Raw genomic sequence first — 23,598 nt, 5'->3', positions numbered from 1 at the left:
CCAGTCAAAGTAGAGCTATAGACTGTATGTGGTTTCACTTACATGCAAAAGCAGCTAATTTAGGCTATTAAAATGGTTAAGTTCAACCAGCCCCACGGAAGCGTTAGCATGGCTACACGTGGTAACAGGGCCGTATAGTGGCACCTTCACACTATACGACTTTTGTTGGTGTACTGATCACATTTTAAGAGTAACATAATGGAGTATCTTGAAGCTATTTATGGTTTGCACATTAAACAAGTGATCAGCAACAGTGGGCCACACATTACAAGACATTTCACCAGGAAGTCTCCCCAACAAATCTGTTTGGTCTCCCAATCATGACACACACGACAAGTGTAAAGACACATAGCCAAGTGTGAAAATAGGAGTTCTTTCCTTCAAAAATGGATGGATGCAAGAAGCTAGCAATCCAAGTTTTTTTGTTATCTGATGTGCAGCGAAAAGCCGAGAAAGAATAAAAAGAGAGGATTGTCTGTTCTGCTTGCTGATGTTCTGTAGCAGCTGGTATGACTCCTAGCCCCTCTTATTTCCCTCACATTGTATCTCACACTTTTATTGGCTTTTGGTCTGTGGCTGATGTCATTTTGGGTCCAAACTAATTTCACACCACAGGATTGAGACGCGCAGACAGGTCCAAATATTTAACCTATTAGTTATCTTTTGAATGTTTTCCATGCATCGTCGCATTTCTCGGATCATGTCGTTGAAAATTCAGCGATTGTCGCTCACAGAAATAAGCACAGATTTGCCTCTGATCCGGAACTTTTTCTCTGTGACCTCGAAAAAAAACTTTCAGCAAGTGGAAAATCAGGGCTTAAAGCAAATAGTGTAAATTCTCCATTAGGATATGGCTGTGTCTGTATTAAATCTGTGGATCAAATTTAGACTCTTCAGATTAGTGGCTTAACTTTGATACAAATGACTTTCTTCCTGCCTGATGTCTAATAATCTTTTTATAGTTAAGTTTAGTAACATTAAGCCTGTGCTGCCTTTATTTGTTCTATCTTCAAACATGGCACCATGATTTGGCATCCTGAACTTTCCCCAGTATTTCCACCCGCTCCAACAAATAATGAAACAACTGGGACCAAATTCTACCAGCAATGCAGAAAAACCGACAGCCACAATGTCAATATTAGTTATTATTATCAGATGTAGGTCAGCAAAGGTACACAGCTTCTGAATGATGCACTTTCTAAAATATTTGCAAAATATTTTTAACAATGTATAAAGGTTGCAGGTTCAATCCCACACTGCTGCCCTTTACTGCATGCAAAGTCTTGCTTAATTTTGGGTCATTTCCTTCTTCCCATGTCTTTGAAAATTAAGTCAATTTGCTCAGGTTTTAAGGAGCTAAATCTGCAAAAACAACTCTAACAAACTGGATTTAAGTGTCATTCAGTTGTAATGAATGGCCAAAAACTGCCCAAAACTTTGGAAAAAAAATACACAGTTTCCTGCTTCCATCTGTTAATGCTGACATGGCACAATTATATGGCATCCTGGCTTTTTCCCCCCAGTATTTCCAGCTCCTGTAACAGTGTAATGAAAGAACTGGGACCAATAAGCAGCCTGCGTATAATCAGCAACAGGTTGCCAGTCAGCACAACAAACAAACCCAGAGACAGGCAGCGAACCATCCGAGACAGAAGGTGGTTAGAACACATACGGGAAATTAGACAGGAAGCTGCAGCAGCACCTGACAAACGCCAGCAGGTAATACGGCCATTAAACACACAGGAACTAATGAGGTGATGAGGAGAAGCTGAGCAGTCAGGTGACGGCCAGGTGATCAGTGACAGCAGCTAGTGGGCAGGTGAGGCATGACACAAGTCTGACACCCAAAATGCAGAGGAGCAGGAGGCAGAGGAGGCAGAGGAGGACGAAGCAGCAGCTGTCGCCATGACAGCACTGCCATCTGTACATTCCTCAAGATGACAGCTTACACAGCACATCTGCATGCTCCGAGCTTCATTTTCACATGTGCACAGCCTCCACCTGTAGAGCCGATAATGATGATGTGAGCAGAGCGGCCTGCTGGTTTTGTCACATTTAAGCATCGTAATATTAGAAACTAGACGCGCTTGAATGCCTCCGTGCACCAGTCAAGCTGCACTCGGTTTACATCGATGTCTGTGAAAACACGGACGTTTAACACACATCTTCCCCACAGCAGCACAGAGGATCTCTACAATCAGCAGAGCCTCAAGACTAGTGTCAGCAATTCAGTATCTGACCAAATGTCTCCACATCTGTTCTTAAAATATAACACTGAGTAATGGACAGAAAAGTGTTTTTGCACAACATCACGATGTCACAGTTGACGTTTGACCTCTTGGAAATAAAATGTAACAACTTCCTCATTATAACCTACAACATATTTGTGTAAAATTTAAGCTAATGAATTATTAAGTTATGGCCAAAAACATGTTTTACGAGTTCACCGTAACCTTGACCTTTAACCACCAGATTGTAGTCAAGTGTACGTTTTTGCCTTTTTTTTTTAATTCCCTCAAGTCCATCTTCAGATTTTACATTCACAAGAATGAGACAAATGCAAGGTCACTGTGACCTTGATCTTAGATCAGGGTTGGAAATTAGCAACAGCCAGCAGCCAAATGCTGGTAAAATATGCAAGTGGTAACTAAATTAGCTTTTTTTAGCAGCAACTTTTTAATCTACTGAGTGGCTGGTAGATTTTAGAATCCATTAGCCACAGTGTCAGGTGGACAAAAAAAGTTCATTTCCAACCCTGCTTTAGATCAGCAAAATGCAAACACCTCATCCTTGACTCTACTTGAAAATATGTGCCTAATTTAAAGACAATTCCCTAAAGGTATCCTTGTGATATCACTTTCACAAGAATGAGACAAACACAAGGTCACCGGGACCGTAACCTTTGAACCCCAATATCCAATCAGTTTATCCTTGAGGCCAAGTAAATGTTTGTGCCATATTTGAAGAAATTCCCTCAAGGTGTTATTTGAGATATCGCATTGACAAGAACAAAACGGATGCAAGGTCACAGTGACCTTGACCTTTGAACTATGGCCAAGTCCAAGTTGACATTTATGCCAAATTTGAAGAAGAGGAAATTCCCTCAAGGCATTCTTTAGATATCGCGTTCACAAGAATAGTCCAGACGGATGGACGACCTGAAGACATAAGTCCTCCGGCCTCGGCTATCGCCACCACAACTAATTAATTAATTAATTAATTGATTTATTTAAAAAAAGAGAGAGATGAACATGCTGTGACTTTGCCTCTGCGCATTTTTGCATTACTTTAAGTATGTATGCTTGTTAAAATGAATCATTTTTATCGTCTTCTTCTCTTTGTGTCTTATTCTCATCCTACTCTACAACCTGGAGAACGAGCAGCAAGAGGCAGATATTTCTTGAGGCTGTTACGTTTTGGATAATTTTTCATTCTCTGCAACCGCAGCTGTGATACCCTACAGTTCTTTTTTTTCCCTTTAAATGTTCTCAATTTTTCTTGTGCAGCACTTTTACATTCCATTTGCTTTCCTAATGTCTCAGGCTGCTCATTTGCGAGAAACGCCTAGAAACTCTCAGCTCGCCAGAGGTCCCACCGCAAGAGTCCGAAAGTGAACCCTCTCAACATCATTTTAAAATCAATTCTAATTCCAATAACTACAAAATACGAACACATCTGCAGTCGCATCGGACCTGGGCCCTCACTGGAAATGAAAAAGACAAAAACAGATAAACAGAAATCCCAAACCAATCCAATCATAATTTCCAGGAAGCTTCAGTTCCATTATAGGGAGCCCTGTACATTGCTGCACCCGGCTGATTCAGCACTTTCCGAGGTTATTTCTCATAAGGCTTGTGTAGTGAGCGTCAGGGACCTCGTAAATATCCCAGCTGCACAGCCAGAACAACACAAGTCTCGCTTCACTGCACAAAACATTAATGCAGATTCTTTCCCATCAGGGATTCTGCTCAGATTTTAATCAGCGTGCCATTTGTAGAGACGGTTTCTGTTGCAGAATGAGGACTGTATCATATCTGGAGGAGGCCTTAAAGGTAAAGAGCACGCTGACACGGGATGTTATCATCACTGAGGCAAAATACCTAAAGTCCAGCAGTCCACTTCTGCATGACCTTTAGAAAATGAGATATTTCTTGTCCTGACACTTTCCATAACAGATTCCTTTCATGCACCCACTCCACCCTCCCTGAGGAGGAGGGACGGTGACTCCTCTTTGACACAAAGAGAGGTGAGCCACAGACTAAACTGCCATACAGATTAAGTCGATGTCTGAGCATGAGGGCAAAGTGCAGAAAGAGGATTGAATAGAATACATACAGAATGCATCCTGATTAAATCCCTTGATGGAGGGCATTTAAGGCAAAAATAACAAAAGCTTTTGATCAGTGCGGGCTTAAAGGAAAACCATTACTGAGGGCTAAAGTGCCTTTAGTTCTAGCCTGTAGTGTCCATACAGTAGTGCTGTGTATTCAACTGTACCGCATCACGTGTTCAAGTCTGTTGTCCAGGAGTAAAGGAAAACCCATTGATAGAAGAAGCATTAAGCTCCTTTACTTAAGTAAAAGTACTAATACCACCCTGCAAAATTACTCTGTTATAAAATAGTACTTCAGTAAAAGTGATTATCAAGAAAATGTACCTTAATTGTTAAAAGTAAAAGCACCTAATGCAGAAAAATCTTTCCAAAAGAACACACATTCACAAAAAACAAACTATAAAAACAGTAAAAATAAAAAAAATTCAAAACTATTAGAACAAGAATATATCCCACAAAGTCTAAATTATGCAAAGAGGGAAAAAAAACACCCCAAACTTAAAAAAAATAAAAAAACAAAAGAACAAAGAAACAAACTCAAAATGTTTTAAAATAAAAGTTGAAGAAAAAACAACAAAAAATTAACTCAACATTAAAAAAAAAAGAAAAAGACTTCAATGTTTAACAAGAGAGTAAGCAATACATTTTCTTTCAATCAACTGATGATTAATCAACTTATTGTTGCAGCTGGACTTGTAATAATAAACTCTTCTAATAAACTCTTCTTTGGTTTGTTTTTTAATACAAAAATCTTAATTTGAAAAGTAACTAAAGCTTTCAGATTAACGTAGTAAAGTAAAAAGTACAATATTTCCCTCTGAAATGTAATGAAGGAAAAGTATAAAGTACCACTAAAATGAAATACTCAATTAAAGTACAAGTACCTCAAATTCATATCTAAGTTCAGTACTTGAGTAAATCTACCTAGTTACATTCCAACTCTGGGAAAACCTATGTGGGATGATGATGAAACGGTGGGCACTCACATACACACACAAGCGCGGGCATGCACACACACATTTCTCTTACAAACGATGCCAATTATTGACTTGACATGTTGGAATCTGTCCATGGTGCTGAAATGACTCGTTGCTCGCCTGAGGATTTAACGCTTTCCTGTTGGCTGCATGCTAACTTAAATCACAGCAGTCATATTTTCACACCATGGAAACCTGCTTACAATAATCTTATAAAAAGATATTCAGATATATATCTACACCACTGACACACAGACTGAACACAATAGACCTGAACCAGTGATTATATCAGTATTAAAATGATAGCACATGGAATAAACACATACCTCTTATCATTTAAAGTCACTGAGTAATACCACAGGCACACACATTCACTCAGTGAAAAATCATTCAAATAGATCATTAAAATCACTGTTGTTTACATCACTTCCGCTGAAAGTCCCTATAGGTTTCCTATATTATTGGAATTAGTGATTTTCTGCTCGCAGTTGTTCCAGGCCACTCAAATTGCCACTGTGTGTGTGATTAGAGATGCGGTTGCGTCACCGGCTCGGCAGCCGGGACAGATGACTGGCGCAGATGTAGAGTCAAGCCCGCCAGATTAAAACCAGAAACCTTATTTTATGGTCTTCAAAATAAAAGCACGGAAATATTATTTAAACTCCAGCTGATTTTGCTCATACTTCCTCCTTAAGGGTTAACAGTCTTGGGGTGATGAACATGCCTGTACCAAGTATATACAGGGTGTCTGCAGCTTAAGGCGAGGTAGATTTAAGACTTTTTAATAATTTTTAATGCCACTCAGAAGTTTAAGACCAATTTTTTTATAACGTAAGTTGAAGGATAATTATTTTGCCAACATGTTTATTATAATGTTAAACATTACTATTCAAAGAGTTAATTATCCATGTCAAATGTTGAAAAACAACAAGCCTTTTTAAAGTGGAACACGTGGAAGACAATGAACACATTACATTATTAGAAAATTACAAATTTGGTATGCCGACAGAAGTGGGAAATATCTGGCATTTCTGGACCGATTTCTGGGCAATTTTGTTTGTCAATCTGTATGTGATATTCCAGTGCTTGGATTAAGTCAATTTAAAATCAATTATGGCCTTATTTTTAAATAATGGATTTAACACCTTTTAGGACTTTTAAAGGATCCGCAGAAACCCTGTATATAATTTTGGCCTGACAGTAGGTCGTGAACAGAGGCCCCATTCTTCAGACTAAAATCTTCCTCCTTCCTGCTCTGCCTCCTTTAATGCAGCACTGAGATGTGACAGTCCAAAAGAAGAATCTCCAGACTAGAAGAATACTGTCAACAGTAAGTTGATGTAAGCATTCCATCCAAATTAGACACCAAAAATAGCCGCACTTAAAAACTCAATTTGATCAAAATAAAATTGTGATGTCAACTTAATTATGTTCACCAGATGCCATAAAGAATATTAGTGATTTACTTTTTTTGTTGTTGTTGTTGTTGTTTTTAAATCAATTTTATAAACTTTTGACAGTTTTACACATAAACTTGCCAGTGTCTAGTTTTTCAGGCTGAAATCTAATAATTAGATTTTTCCCACATCAATTTATCCAATTATGTTTCCCATTTGCAGCAAAGAAACAGTTGTTATTTGGTTTTGACATTATACGCATGTGATTACCAAGTTGTTTTTTCTGATTGATTTGAGCTGAATAGAGAGACTAATAATTTGATCTTTCCCTAATCATTTTATTCTATACAAAACAGTTCGATATTGCAACACGCTGGCAAAGTTTTTTATTTTAAGATCCTTGTATCAGCAGATATTGGCTGCTGCTTTAATCGGCCAACATGCTGATTTCTGCCGATATCACAAACTGATTTTTTTTTTAATTGACAAAGCAAGGGTACAAAACATTAACCCTAACTTGGAGTAAATTTTGCACAATAAATGAATATTACACATATTAAAAAAACATCTCTGCATCTACTGTTGGGCCATCACAATAAGAGTATGCATAATACGAAGTTAATTCAACTACAGAAAAGACTTGGTGAAAAATTACGATAAAAGTAGATATGTTGATATCAGCATTGTTTATCAGCAAAATGGCGGGTTGCTTTTATATCGGTATATCAGATATCAGAAGAAAAAAAATCAATGTTGCATTGCATTAATAATATTTTCATTATTTTTTAAGCAGTTGCAATGTTGTTGTAATATGTTGACCAAAATTTTATTTTGAAAGCCTCGAAGGGAAGTCATAGTATGAATTGTGTCCAGCCTGTCTCTGGTGCTTCTGGCTCAGATACCGATCAGCAGTTGGCAGGACAGCCGAGCCCGAACGCGTCTCACGCGGGGATGTGCCGCTTCGCGCTGACGTCTGGAGAGGTGTCATTGCGCGCGAGTTATGCCAGCAGTTTGTCACATATAAGGAAAAAGGGTAGCTTAACGTTTTAGGGAATAACTGGATGTTTAGAGTGACAGCCTCAAGTTTGACAAGTGGACCTGTTCTCGTGCAGGACGAGATCCGTCAAAGCTGCCCTGCAGGACGTGTCCCTATGTGCCGGTGGGACTCAAACTGCTGCTTTTGAGCAGACAGGAGCTGCACGTTTTTAAAGTGAAGCGGCAGGATGAGACACGGGGAAGAGGAGCACGACTCGGACATCACGTTATCGTTTGTGCCGCCGGCGTGACTTCCAGTTTTCCACCATGGAGGAGAAGTTCAACAGACTCATCTTCATTCCCATCGCGGCGGTGCTCTTCTTAATGATCGGCTACCAGTATGTGTGCCCGGCGGACAGCAACACCTGCTACTTCACCACTGACGACAAAGGGCTTTTCCAGCGCTACTCCTCTGGGTTGGAGTTAGTTTATACGGAACCGGAGGGGGACGAGGACCTTCCCTCCAAAATCACATCCAAATTTAACTTCACGGAGCGGGACCTGGACAGGCACGTCGACTTCAACATCCGCGGAGATGATGTGATGGTGTTCCTGCACATCCAGAAGACCGGCGGGACGACGTTTGGGCGGCACCTGGTCAAAAACATCCAGCTGGAGCAGCCGTGCGACTGCATGCCCGGCCAAAGGAAATGCACCTGTCACCGGCCCGGGAGAGCCGAGTCCTGGCTCTTCTCCCGGTTCTCCACCGGCTGGAGTTGCGGTTTGCACGCAGACTGGACCGAGCTCACGAGCTGCGTGCCCGTGGTGATGAACAAGAGGGACAAGAAGAGTGCCCAAAAGAACAAAAGGTGAGGTGTCACCCGAAGGACAGGTGTACTCAGAGAGTGGGCGGTCGCTCACTCTTTTATGATATATTAAATTTAATTACTCAACTCATTAGCTCATTCACTCATTCATTCACTCACGCACTCATTCATATTTTCATTTGCTTCCTCTTGTTTTCTTTTACTCAGTTTTCATTCACTTTATTTTTATAAACTGATTTACTGGGTCACTTATCTTTTAGGTCAGTCAGTTACTCACTTATTCACTCCTTCCCTTTCTCATTCACCCCCTCAGTCACTCATTCATTCTTTAATTCACTTACTGGTTCACTCCCTCCTTCTCTCATTCACCCCCTCAGTTACTCACTCACCCCCTCACTTCAGTAGTTATTCACTCACTCACCCATTTATTTTCTCATTTATTCATTCACTCACATTCTCATTCACTTACCTATTCACTCATTTATTCTCTTACTTCCTCACTCATTCACCAATTTACTCACTCACTTATCCACTCACTCATTCACTTACTCTCTCATGTATTCACTCCCTCCCCTCATTCCATAGGTATTCACTGACTCACCCATTCATTCGCTCATTTACTTACTCACTCACTCACTCATTCACTCCCTTATTTACTCACTGGTTCACTTACTCCCTTACTTATTCAGTAATACACTCACTTACTTATTTACTCACTTCCTCATTCACTTATTCTCTCACAAATTCACCCACTCATCCCCTCATTTCATTAGTTATTCACTCATCCATTCATTCACTAATTTACTCATTCTCACTCACTCATTCACTCACTTACTCCCCCTGTTAAAAGCCCTATATAAGTCCTATCTGATATTATATTTATCAGTTGTAGTTAATCACTCATTTACTCACTCACTCCTTCAGTCGCTCCTGCACTTATTCTATCACCTATTGACTCACTCACACTTATTCCCTCACTTACATCATTCATTCATTCACTCAGAGGGTTGGTGTTAAATAAGTTACGAGAGTGCACTGACAGACTCCTGAGTGTAACTGAAATGATACCTTGATTAATTGATGAGTTAATTGACAGATAATTTATGGACGACAGTTTTCATAATTAATTAATCGCACAAACAACTAGAGGAGTTTTGTCAGCAGATTGCAGTGAGCTGGGATGCGTCTCTTTATCGCTTAGAGGCACTAAGTCAAAGGTAACTGGATTTTGTAAGAGAGTAGGTTGTTGCACAGATTTCTCCCTGGCTTTCAGTCTCCTCCCCGGCTGCTCACACCAGACATGGGTGTTCTTATTGGCATGTAATGTGGGCTACAGAGCTGTTAAAGCTGCCGTGTTAACATGCACACCACATGGCATGTCAACACCAGCAGCCGTCTCCTCCGGCACATTCAGAAGCAGCCAGCAGACGGGCCGCTTCCCTCTGTGAAGGTCTGTTTCAATTTCCTGTAATTACAGAACCAATACAGCTAAGCTTAAGGGAGTAAATCACTTAAGAAGGGCAGGGTCCTGTGAGGTGTGCCGCCTGCGTGTTAGAGCCAATTTGCCTTGCAGTTGGTCCAGAGAGCAAATCTCCATATGTTACAGAGAGCGTTAAAGGGGGACGGGGAGCGCCTTCAAGAGTCCTTCCAATCCATTAACTGTCCTCTGTGGCAGCCATCAGACTTAATTTAACGCTTTTAAATAGTTTTGAAGCAGCGCCTCTGAGCCATATCAGCACTATGAGTGAGTCAACAACACTCCAGTCAACACTTGTCAGCTCAATATAATAGTCAGTGAAAAATCAGCATTCATTAACATTGGCACTTAGCTGTGTAAAGGCTGCAATCAGACATGAGTTGGCTTCATTTTTTAAAGATGGGACCAAAATTGCACCGTGCAGCAATTTCCCCGCTATGAAGTGTCAATTTTTTGATTAAGGGAAGTGTGTGTTAGAGGGTCATGTTTCCACTCGGAGCTAATGAGTGGGGAATTAACTCTTGTGGGTGTTGACTTACAGGCTGAGCTGTCTGTGCTTTATCACTGCAGCAGCAATATCTGATACACTATGATACTGCCGAGGGTGATCTTTAAGCGTACTCACTGATAACGCGATACCTTATTGATCCATACAACAAAATACTCTTTCTGCCTGTTCCCTAGGGAGGTCAGAGGTCAGGGAAAATCCTGAGCAGCTTTGTCAGCATCTTGAGCAAGGACAATTTTATATCCGCTCTGTTGTTTTATCATGCATATTTTATATATCATTTTTGTCATGAGCTATAAATTCTATAATGTCTTACAGCAAAGTTTTATGTCAGAGCCAGATTTTTCCCAAAGGGGTGGTGCTTGAGTCAGGGTACAGACTCAACTTGCTTTGCTTGAAGGCCACTTTTACAAATTGACAGGAGGCCAGGGGACAGTCACAGCAGCCCCATACATGCTTCTTTATATGATTTTAGATTGTTTCTAGGATTTTAGGACATTATCAGGATTTAAGGAAGTTTCTAGTATTTGGGGATATTTGTAGGATTTTAGGATGTTTCTGGGATTTGAGGACATATCTGGAATTTTAGGACATTTCTGTATTTTAGCATGTTTCAAGGATTTTTGGGCATTTCTAGTGTTTTAGCATGTTTCTAGGATTATTAGAACATTTCTAGGGGTTTGGGACGTGCTAGAATTTTAGACAATTCCTATGATTGTGGCTTTTCCTAATTTCTATGACTAAGCTTCATAACCCTATAAGAATGTAGAACTTTGGGCACCCTATGCTCTGTACCCCTATAAGGGCATAGACCCCTATACCTCCCATCTCCTCGGGGCACAAGCTCTATCCCTGAGAAGATGTTGTAATTGTGTCCTCCAGTTATCTGTTTACACTTTTAAAAAAAATTAGTTCATTTTTGTTTTCCAAAACACAAAGAAGACAAAATTTACTCAAATCTGCTAATACCATATGTTTTCTTTTATTGTTTATTTCTTAGTGTTGTTCGTAGCAAAGTTTTTTATTTGTGTTGTAGCTCTTGTTCTCGTTAATAATAAATATATTAAATATGAGATATTTATTATAATAATAATAAATGGGGGGTGGGGGTGTCTTGCATAGGGCGTGGAATGTCCTAGGTCTGGCACTGTGGCACTGCCTGTGCACAACTGTCACATATGATTAGATGCAGTATATATCTATGTATATTTCGAGGAAGGTATCAAATTTGAGCCAAACGCAACATGAGTCATAACTCAATCCATACCCATGAATTTGTTGGACGACTCATGAGTCAGAACTCGTCCAACAGCCACAAATCTGTCACATGAAGTTCTCATTTCCCAGGGATAATGCCTGGTTGATTTTCCGTCCGCACACTTAAAACACTGTAAAGAGAATATCAGGGGACCATTGGATTGGCCTGGAAATAGACCATCAAATTAAGTGAAGCCCTCCTGTCGTTTCAGATCAAAGCTGCTGAGTAAAGACTTCACAGAGCTTATTCTGCACTCGATGATGTGTTGCCAGCAGGTTTCGTGTCGCAGATTTATCAGACCTGAAAGGCCCTTGTCCTGTCACTTTGGGCGACGTAGCTCGATTATGACAGACTGTGACGCACAGTTTGTGCATACGTCTGTCTTTGTGCTGAGGCATGTTACTGCTCAGCTTAATACAATATTTAACGCGACTCTGATCTGTTCTGTACGATCACCCTGCTTTGGTAGATTTAAGTTTGCTTTAGCTTTTTTCCATCTGTTCTTAGAAGTTAAGAAAGATTAGTTGTTTTCCAATAATCCCCATGGCTTTATACTGTTCCTGGAGTCCAGACATAATCATGAAGATTTTTGCAGGCTGAACCAATTTCATGTTTTTTCATGTCTCAAAACATTTTTTTCCTAGTCTGTTTGCAAAACACAGTCAAACTCAGTAATAGCATGTTTTGAAAGATGACTCTCGTCTTATACAAGTCACATATAGCTATGGGAATGCAGACAGCCAGGGATCAAACATCATGGGAATGGATGACGCCCACACCTATCTTAGGGCTACATCCTGCAGGCTGTGATGTAGTTTGCAGAGAGAGTCTTATCACAGCCCTCAGACCCTACACTGGTTTATTTAACTTTTGAGCACAAGATGTACAGCATTCCTACAAATCCCTCCTAGAAAGTACATTTACTAAAATACCAAACTTTTGAAAAATTTGAGTAATTCCGTTTTCTGCAACTTTATGCTTTTACTTCACTAAATTAATGCACATTTTCATCTGCTGCTGTGATGTGAATACAAGGCGTTTTGCACATTGAGATTAGCAGTTGGCGGCGCTAGTTCTCCCATCAGGTACCATTAAACCACTGCAGAAGAAGAGGGAGCACTAAGATGACATGACTAAATAAGGCAAAACCTCAAACAATGCAAAACAGGGGAAGAAAAAGATTTAAAAGTGTCATTTTTGTTTGTATCATGAATTTATTTTAGTAAGGTGGTCTCCTCATCGCCGCCAGTTTGTGTCTCTTAAATGGAGCTTGGAGCTACAATGTGAACGTTTTCGCGATATTCTGACCTAATTTGAATTTCAAATTTTAACTTCAGTATTTTGAGATTTACTTTGTGAGTTGTTGCCAGCTGGTATGCACCAATGTATTGGCCACACATAAATTTTGCGCAGGCTAAAAAGCTAGGCTCGAGACTAACAACATCCCGGGGACAATAGCGAATGTGTTTTGGACAAAAAGAGATGTGCCACAGAACGCTGTGAACACGAAAGGATGCTATAAACTTGCTATCAATGCGTCAGGGAGTGCACCCTTTTTTCATGGTGAACAACAAATCCATATTGAAACAGTTGGAGTAGAGCTAGGTAACATTATCTTTTAGCAGCTAGTGGCCGTAACTAGCAGCTAACAGAGTTTGCATTGAGTTACATTATGATGTGTTCAAGCTCCATTCAGTAAAAATCAGTATTGGGCGAAGGTAAATTATAAGGTTCTCATAATATCTTCAAATGTAATCTTGTAAAAATTCATTGTTGGCACAAAACGTGAATAAATACAGAGGAATTAGTTTTCAAAAGAATATATATTGGAGAGGAATTTTGATATAAAAGTAGTAAAAAGTCTTTGAAGCAGCTTTTCAAAACAAAAAGTGATAGAGAGTAATTAAAGGTTGTTTAATTACTTAAATATGTTGTGTGGTTGAATTTGCACTATAATCTCTAATACAACCCCATTAATCACCTCAAGACATGTCAGACTTATTTTTTGACCCACTGGAGGGGACTGACCCTGAGGTTGAGAACAACTGGACTAAATAGCCTAACAGTATATACATTAGCTACACCTTCACCAGCTATAGCATTAACACATTGATGCTTCAGTATTACTAATGTAATAATGTCAAATTTAATAATATGTCAGCCACAGTGGACATTTTTCTGCTGTACTTTACTCAGTTAGAGTGCACTTGTGTCTTCTGCCTCTGCTCCCTCCTTTCTGTCCCCTGATGAAATATATTTAGGTCTCAGCGGGGTTGTGAAATGAGGAGAAGAGTGGCTAAAAACTCTTCGGTGTTCACTGAATGTACAGACTTCTTTACACAATCATCTCAGTTGTGTCAAAACATCAGAATTGGTAAGAGATAAAGACTTTTTGACCTTTTCACTGTATCTTATGATGAATGTATTGCCCATTTGGTGTACATTATCCTGCTGGTCCGTTCTGAATACAGAAGCATCTGTCTGCTTTTGAGCACTTCATAGTCACCTTGAAATCACCTCTCTCCTACACACCACACCAGTAAAAAACACCAGCAAATACATAACGTGGAGATTAGTAATACAAATACTTGGCCATACCTACAATGTATTAGGTGCTAATGTTTCATATTTTAAATTATATTTTTAGTATAAATACCTGCGCCGTGATTGTGGGCTGCTGACATATAAAGTTACTTTAAAGTAGACACTTGTACATGCTTAAGAATAAATAGAGCTGTGCAGTATATCAGTGTTACATTGATGTGGTGATGCAAGACAAGATATCGTCAAGATTTTGGATATTAACTGCTGCATTACAGTAAAGTGATGCAATTATTCTTAATTTTTCAGAATACCTGTTTTTTATTATATGACATTACCCACTTAGTCATATCCTATTACTGATAATTGTTTATAAAAAATCTCATTGAGTAAAATTTTTGTGTGCAATATGTATTTTTTTGCTCCTTTCTTCCATCCTTTGAGATTTCACTCCTGACTTGGCATAAGCAGCATATGCTGTATTAACCTGCATCTATTGTTCCGCCCTCCGTATGTCTGGCAATTTCCCTCCTGCTATGAAAAGTTTAGTGAGTAACTCGTGGCCGGTTCAAGTAGTTTTTGATAGGCACACCAGTGGTCAATGGCTCCTGCGGGGCTTTGCTCACAGCACGGGGCCACAGCATTTACATCGCAGCGGGTTACAAAATTGCTGTACGGACCAGACGTCAAACCTGCTTCAATTGCCTGGCCGCCCTGTTCGTCCTCGGCAGCCGGCCTCACACTGAGCAGTCAGAGTGTGTAACCTTATTACTGACCTCATTATTTCAGATTAGAGCAAAGAATGCAGGCCGGCCAACACACAGATCAGCCTGAGACTAATTAGCCCAGTTCGCTCTAGACACAGTTAAGGTGGTTTAGCTATTCATTTGACAATAGCACCCTATTACTGGTGACAATAATGACACTAACGGCATTAAAATATGCAAAAATATGCAGGGAGTTGACATGGTTTAGTAGTCACACAGGGATGGTGAAAAAGATGATTTTATCAAAGTGCAGTTTTCAAGATATGCAAGTTCCCTCTTATTCAACCATGTTTCACTGATATACTTAGCAGACTATGTGGGGGAAAAACATCTGGTTGCAAGTTTTTGACATTAATCTCCCCTTGCAGTCACAGTGAGTCAGTTTAAATCCTCAACCAAAGAGAGCCATGTGCGGAGATTGCAGAGAGGGATGTACATTATTGAGAAAATTTGTTCAGTTTGAAGCAGAGTATTTCTTAAACGCTTTAGGCGTAATACTGCCCTTTTACTGTCAACGCTGCTTTTGACCGCAGCGTCAGTCCCTAAGCTTACACATCAAGTTAATTCAAGTTGCTGACAGCCACACATTGTTGTGAAAACTCAATGTGACAAGAATGCTGATTGACAAAAAAATGTGACCCTCAGTCGCCAGAAGTCATACAAACTGCACCGAGTGGATCTGTGATGTCTTAAAGTGAGACGAGGGAAACTTTTTAGTGAAGAAATAGCACATCATCTCACAAAAAAAGTTCATAAGCAATCATAAGAAGTAGAACTCAATAATGCTCAATTAAAAACACTCGCAGGTTTTGCTGCTACAGCTTTACTTGGTCTGGTTTGACCCTTATGGTGGCTAAATGTTAGCTCATGTTAACAAATTTGAGGTAAATATTGCTGCATGACAGAAATTACAGCTTGCTAATTTTATATATGCTCAGGCTGTTCTCATGCACTGTTTGTATGTATACCTACGAAAAGTAATACACCAAAATTCATACTATCCCACATAATAATTCGTATATAATCCAACAGTGCGCTGATGGAAGTTAAAAAAGAAGCAGTTTACCTTAAGTGTGTATCTTCATTCATTCATTCATTCATGGGCCGGACCGCTGGGCCCTTCATCAGGAGAGCTGTTGAAATAACATTTGGTTATTCTGGGTTGTATATACAATTTGGGAAGTTCATACATAAAATTGAGATATCTTTCTACATTTACACGATAAAGAAATCAATAGCTATATACTGTACATAGATTGATATATAAAAAGGTGGTAGGAATAAATAAGTGTTTTCTTCTTCCCACTTTATGTCTAAAATTACATTTTAGTGGTTTGAGTATTTGTGGATTGAGACTGACATATAGATTTTGTATCGGCCTTCTTTTTGGTCTTTTTGTTTTTGATCATTACACTTGGTTGTAAGGCTTGTTTGTCTGTTTTGTTTTGCTTTGATTTTTTATGTTAGAAATAAAGCCTCATTCGTTCTTTCATTCATTCATTCTTTGCACCACAGACGCAGCAATATAGCGTATGGTGTACTGAAGGTGAAAATTTCACTAAAAGTCTAAAAGTCTGCATTCACTCGCAGCAGCTGCTCCTCTCACCCATCGATCTGATAAGCTCTGAGTGGATCAACTGATCAATTATCTACCCCGCAAGTCACAAACTGCCTCTGAGGAAGAAAAGAAGAGATGGAGAGCTGTGCTGCACTCACTCACCTGCAAAAACCTTCTAAATTTAGAGAAGGGACACAGAATAATACATTGTGTCACCCACAAGTGGGAGTGTTTATTGGCCTGGTACGGGAAGTTGCATTCTGGTAGTTGTAGGTTTTTTACCTTTCAAGCAAAAGCCACTGCCACAGTCTGCTCTGTTTTCTCTGTTAATGTAGGACCAATTTCAAAAGTATTTGCATTTTGCTCTTGCATAGACGTCCTAGTTTTATGCGAGGATCCTCTTTGTATCGTCGAAATACTTATTTAAAGAATCTCGGTCAACTGAGGGGTCTGATGATTTCAATCTGCGACTTTTAGTGGGCAGCCTAAAAAGAGGCATGAGTTCTAACACTGGTGAGTTGGCTTTAGTACTTTTTAAGAGACAGTTTGCATTTCACTGAAGTTCTGATTCGTCACTTCTTGTGGGTGGTAAGGTATATGTACAGCACCTGACACCAGAGTTTTATTTTTGGCAAAGGGTGAATGTGCAGGTCTTTTGGGAGATCCTATGCTGCAGCGTGACGTGGTGATGTAGGCTGATGAAGCATTAAAGTCTCCCAGGGTAGCATTTAGTCGTAGTTTTTTGTCAATACTTCCTACATGACTCTGGCTAACCCCTGTGGAGGAGGCCAAGGCAATGACATCAAACATTTACAGACATTACGTGTGCTCATCCGTGTGTGTGTCTCTTCACACTCGTGACACAACATATCCCCACCAGCCTGTCGATGACGTCTGGCTGAATTAAGAATATCACCGTTTGCATGACTTGCCATATTGTGATTTATGTCACAATCTGCTGTGCCAGTATTATGGGAAATACACTCACATGCATTAAAGCAGAGTGGTGATCATGTTAGCAAGTGGCTTTAACTTAAAATTTATGTTATCTTTTTATTAGCTTTACCTTAAAATGTACAGCATTCGTCGATTAGAATCAAAGGACAAAGCTAATTATACCATTTAAGTTATAGCGTGACATTTTGGAAACTTATTTGCTTTCTTGCCAAGAGTAAAATGAGAATATCGATAACACTCTCACACAAAAGTGGTGTCGTTCTTCTCATCCAACTTTCAGCAAAAAAATGTATTCCCCAGGTTATTTTTTCATTTAGATCTGTACTGTCGTGGTTTTCTCTCGGCTTGGGCAATATTTGTGTATAAATTAAGAAATCTCAGCATTGTGAATCTCACCATCGTCAACAGTGCAGACGATGCTGAGATGCTGTATTAAGGTGATGCATGTGGTGCACAGCACGCACCATCAGAGGTCAGTCTCTTCTGGTGCAGCTGAGCTGACTGACATGGTAACAGCAAGTGATGGGGATAATGTTACAGGACTGTAAAAAGCTGGCCAGCAACAGCAGAGATAGCCAGAGGGGGAAACAGCATATATCAGCATTGAACTCTGTGATTCATGGGTTTATCTTCTCTAAATCAGACGTGTTGATTGTTGGAATGTTTTATCTTGTTTTTGTCGAGTTACATGAATTGAGTTTCATGATGAGTTATTACGGCAATAGTAGTTGGGTCAGACAAATAAACTTGTGTATTTCTGTTCAATAAGGAAAAAAGGTGTGAGAATATTTTCTTTATTGACACTTTGTGTGTTAATTGAAGAAAGGAAAATGTTAAGTGTGCTTGTGAATTGTAGGGCACTCGCCACTCAATCACATTCTTCTGAATTTAGCTACATAAGGGTGCGGCGTAGCCTCCACCAGTTGTAACTGACAGCGGTTGGACCATTTTAATGGGTTGCCCAATCCTAGACAATGCGATACATTTTACAATGACTAGTATCACCAACAGCTCAGCTTTTGCGTTTTGGTTTTTTTCCCTTTTTTACACAAATATCTTCATGTACTGTACACCCTGGAGAAATGTCAGTAAGGTATGAAAAAATAGACACCACCTTTTTACAGTTCTGAACTGCTTTCCAACTCCAGAAAGCAATTAAACACATCCTGTCTCAATAACTCACACACTTCCATACACACACACACACACACACACATACACACATACACACATACACACAGAGCCCTTTTTTCTGTCTTCTGGAAGCAATTATCATGATTTCCAGTTATAGCGCCCCATTTATTTATAACTTTAGCATTGGACACACTTTTGCCGTATTTCTACTGCAAGGTTCTGCTCGACTAAACTCAAGTCACTGTAGGTACCATATCCTTTTCTCTCTTTGCTTTGCCACTGTAGATAACACCCCTTCAGCTCTAGGGGGTTCTCAGCTGATCCATACAGTGACACCGTGTGAAATTACTGTGACATCATCTTAAACGCGAGGTACTGAAACTGCACTTTTGCAATTGAAAGGCGTGGTTAAACATGTTGCCTTTCTTGTACTTCTGGGATGAGTAAATAAAACAACTGCAGTCACCATTGATGGTATCTTGGCCATTAAAAGTTTGCGCAGACTGTCCCGTTTTGCGCAAGTAAAGATTCTGTCCAACCAAGCAGTGGTTTTCAGGTTTTAAGCTCCGCCTTCTAGTAACGGCTCAGATTGCTTGGAACCTCAACTACGAGTGTCCCAAAGAAAGTGCCAGATACTATCCACAAATTTTGCTAATTGAAAACCAAAAAAGAGTGGGCCAAGAAATTGTACAAGAAATTTGGCATTTGCTGTCTGCGTCATGGTGCTGTCCCACTGTGTTTCTGTTATATCTGAAGGTACAACAGATCCCTAATGTGTATACATCATTGAAACACCCACATTTAAAATCTGCATTTAAACCTAAACCATAAACAAATTAGAGCAGATGCAGAGCAGGGCAGTTTATTGCATGAGTGTGTGTACGATAATGAACTGATAATGATTTCTAAACCCAGCACTAATGATGAATTTTGATGTTTACTGCTTGTGTTGATGACATAATTATGCAGTCGGTGAGGTCTTGTGGGAAAATTCCCAAATATACCGCTAGCAATTACACAGTGTTCCTGTGTGAAAACATTTTGTAGTTGGCAGCAAAAAACCAACACTTTCTGTCATAAAATATATGTCTAAAGACATTTAGTGATAATACTATTTGCTTAATGCCCTACTGACCAATCAACTCATTTTAAAGTCCAAGTAACACTGCTGTAAGTTTCAGCCAGCAGCTAATTGGACACTGTGTGAAGGCGAAAGGAAGAACATTTCTGTTACTTGGAAAAAGAAAAAAAAAAAGAAAATTGATTCATTTTTTTTTTTAATCTTGATGCGATATACCACTTTAGGCATTTCTTATAATCAGTATCTCAACCAAATAAATAACATTTTAAAAAATCATTGTAAGGATTTTTTTTAAAATTTATTTATTTATATTTTAAATTTAAATTCGATTTAATTTTTTTACTTTAAATATATCAATCTTGTAGCCAATCATTGACATATCCCAAGCTGTGATAATTTAAATAAATAAAAAAGTAAATGAATAATACTTTGCAGAGAGTATAGTGAAAATGATTTATTTTACGTGTTGTTCTTTTTCTTTAAATGTGTCATCATGAAAAAAAAAAACCCTGGCATTTAAAGGGTTAAAATCCTCAAAACTAATGAATATTTGATATTTATGATTAAGACTGATGTTGGTTAAAAATTAACTAAATGAAAGTAGCAAATAATAAAAATGTATGTTTTGTTAATGTATGTAAAATATGTTTTAAAGCTTGATTTTAAAAAGCGCACTTTGTGTGCAGAACAATACAAGTGTGCAATATTAAAGCAGGCCCTAAGAGTTAAAGATTAACATAGGCGAAAAACACGACAACAACTACTTCCCTTTTCTTGGTTTGTGAGAAACAGAAGGAAACTGCAGCTGGTACCTGTGTATTAATACTGCAGAAAATGAGTATTGAGACTCAGAATCAATATGTCTCAATAAATCAATTGACAACACTGATATAGGATCAAGTTACTCATCCACAAAGTGCGTTGTTTTGTTAAATCAAACCCTTCAGTGCACTCCCTCTATGACAGTGAGCAGCGTCTTGTATTCTTGTGAGAAATGTGAGATATTCAGAGGATCTTGGTAATCTCCACACTCCTTAGGGGGATTAGGGGCAGTCGGAGACAGGTTTTATTATACGAAGGAGGAGGAAGGGAGGGGGGATTAATCCTGAAGTCCAGATTTATACGGAAACCTGTCGACTGGATTGAAGATTTCTTTTTACAAAAAAGTGTTTGTTAAAAGAGAAAAAACATGGCAGAGGGGAAGTCTCTACTAGAAAGAACATTATGTGCTATCCATCAAACTGCCTCGTGGTTTCTGTTTTCTGCCGTCTTGTCGGATGGATGGAAAGTCATCAGGGACTGTTGTATGTGACGCAGTTCTCATGCTATTGAACAGTTTCAAAGTCCTATATCTCTTATTTTCGATGTGACCCTTACATAAGAATAGTATCTAGCGAAGTGTATCGTTAATTTAATTTCCAGAGTAATAATAATGGGATAAATACACGCTGCACAACACTCAGGGATTTCAAAGAGCCAACGCCGAAATGCTGCAAGAAAACATACAACACAGTCTTGGAAGAAGCCTTCACATATTGCTTAAAAGTGGATTGCCTTTCAGAAATTCCTCAGTAGTTTGTGTGGGTAGATGTGACCTTTGCAGAGTGCAGTCTCCCATTTATCCTTTCCATATCTACATGGGCCGAGAGGACTGGCTGACACCTCACAAAGCTGCAAAGATTAAGATGTCAAGGAAAGGTTAAGGCTAAGACGCTAAAGCTACTAAAGCTGCACACGCCAGGTTGTTGTGTGTGCGGATGTCCTCGACACTATGCCCGTCGTGGGTGTGTTTAAAAACCGCATGAACTGTGGGATCTGGAAAATTGTATCTACCTTCAAACGCAGCCAAATTTTAATAAATACAAATGGAGCATTCTGTCCCCAGAAGATGATCTGCATCTTTTAATCTAAGTCTTAGCTGCAGCTCCTCCCAAGAGCTCCCCTCACCTAGTTTTCAGCAAAACCACATCTTCACACCCTCGCTTGCCCGGACACCTCGTCTTTCCGGAAGCGCTCTCGGTTCCCTCGTCTCCACACCAGCATCCCTGGGGCTTTGCCTTTATCGCCCAAAATAGCATCTCATATCTGCGACCAATGAAGATCACAGTGCAGCACCAGTCTCCTTGCTCATCACTTCTCTCCTCACACTCTGTGCTTTTGGAAGATTTATCAAGTTATGCTACCTGCCGACGTTCCCTATAACTGGGTTATGTTGTGGTGTGCTATTGACAGATCATTTAGGGCTGAAGGAGAGTGTCGAATTTTTCGCATGTGTACGTGCTTGCTGGATAGTGATCCCGCTGTGCGCAGATGGGGACGGGGATCATTTTGCTTGTAATTGGCACGCAAAGATTAAATTAGTACAAGAGAGAGAATCAAATGAGTGAAAATGGATCCCTCTTGACCTCTTGTTCTGGAGACTGATGTGATGAGACTCCCCACGTCTCTGTGCAGCTGAGCAGCTTTGCTCAGTCATCTTGATAACATCCCCTTTAACATGCCGCCCTGCTGCTGCTGAATCTGTACCCTCTGACATTCCTCTTTCATTCATCTAATTGTCAGTCTCGTGTACTTTTTTTGGAAGCTGGGCCCGTCTGCTGTGTTTTATAGCTTGTCCCATTTGTTATCCGTGCTCCTCTGTAGATACCCATTCACCCACAGTCTGGTTGCCTCAGCTGAAAATCAAACCAGACTGATATTTCTTTCTGCTCTGCCAAATGCAGCGTGTTATTCACAAAAACTTTCTGGTCTAAAGGCTGAATGCTCTTCCTGTTAAGAGGCTCATTAAATGCAAAAAATAACCATTTTAAGAAAATATTCGGTTTACTTTGTTGTAAAATTCCATTCGTTTAATTAAATAAAGTTTTAAACTTTTTTTAGAGACATAAATATCTCGAATTAGCTAATAAAAAATCTGAATTAAAGTTTGTAAAAACAAAAAAAACCCCAACTTCTTAGTTTATATCAATTAACAGTCAAAAATTAATTAGGGATGTGTAGGTGTGCTTTGATCAGATTTGACAGTGCCTGGCAATTTAAGTAACTCATCTGCTTTTAACACATTTTTAAACACATTGTTAAAAGATTTGCAATATCAAAACCTAATTAAATCTAAGCCAATTAGTGTTCAGAATGTGTCATCGCTGTCACCTTTTTCACATTTATTAAAATCCTTGAATTTACATAAATATAAATTATTTATCAAAGTGTAAAAACCTACATTCGCTGATTTTTGGAAAGCTGTTAAAACATTTTTTTTCAACTAGATGTAAGCCTGGAGTTGATCACACATTAGGTTGCAGTCTGCTGCAGCTAATTCCACAAACTACTGGACCAATCAGCCTAACAGTTTGTGTGCACATTTATGACTGTGTGCTCTAATAGTAGCTGTGATGCATAACTGTTAAAAACCCTGTTTTACTGACTTTTCTGATACCATCAACATCATTGACTGCTAATTCCTCCCTCTTTTTCAGAAATGATCTCAGCTTAAAACAAGAAGCATTTTGTAGTCTGTTAAAAGGCAGTGTAAGGAATTTAGAAAAATATTTGGGGGGCAGCTTTCGGTTCCACTGTCGGAATAGCTTTTTTCTTGTGTGAAATAAGACACGTTTAAAATGCCTTGTGCCTGCTCGGCTTGGGCAGTATCTATTTTTTCCCACCTTTTTTTCTTTTTTAATTTCACTGGGCTATAATGGATATGACAGTGTTTTTTCTACATCCTGACTTAAAAACTGACATCCATGCAGCATCCACAAATAGGTAAATTCTTGATATCTTATAGGCCGTTAAAGTAAGGCACAATGGA

At 39.3% G+C, this 23,598-nt stretch overlaps 1 protein-coding gene across 1 annotated transcript in view; it reads left to right on the top strand.

Moving 5' to 3' along the window:
- The first annotated feature begins 7,538 nt into the window (after window positions 1-7,538).
- Window positions 7,539-23,598, top strand: part of LOC121962980 (heparan-sulfate 6-O-sulfotransferase 3-B-like) — a 28,268-nt gene continuing 12,208 nt past the window's right edge. The window contains exon 1 of the mRNA XM_042513337.2: window positions 7,539-8,551. Coding sequence (XP_042369271.1) covers window positions 8,010-8,551 — 542 coding nt within the window. The 5' untranslated portion in view covers window positions 7,539-8,009. The remainder of the gene's footprint in view (window positions 8,552-23,598) is intronic.

The sequence above is a fragment of the Plectropomus leopardus genome, chromosome 24, assembly GCF_026936395.1.
Source record: "Plectropomus leopardus strain MGB_pleo_1.0 chromosome 24, ASM2693639v1, whole genome shotgun sequence".
NCBI lineage: Eukaryota > Metazoa > Chordata > Actinopteri > Perciformes > Serranidae > Plectropomus > Plectropomus leopardus.
The sequence above is the reverse complement of the archived record's forward strand: the minus strand, read 5'-3'. Positions and strand labels throughout refer to the sequence as shown.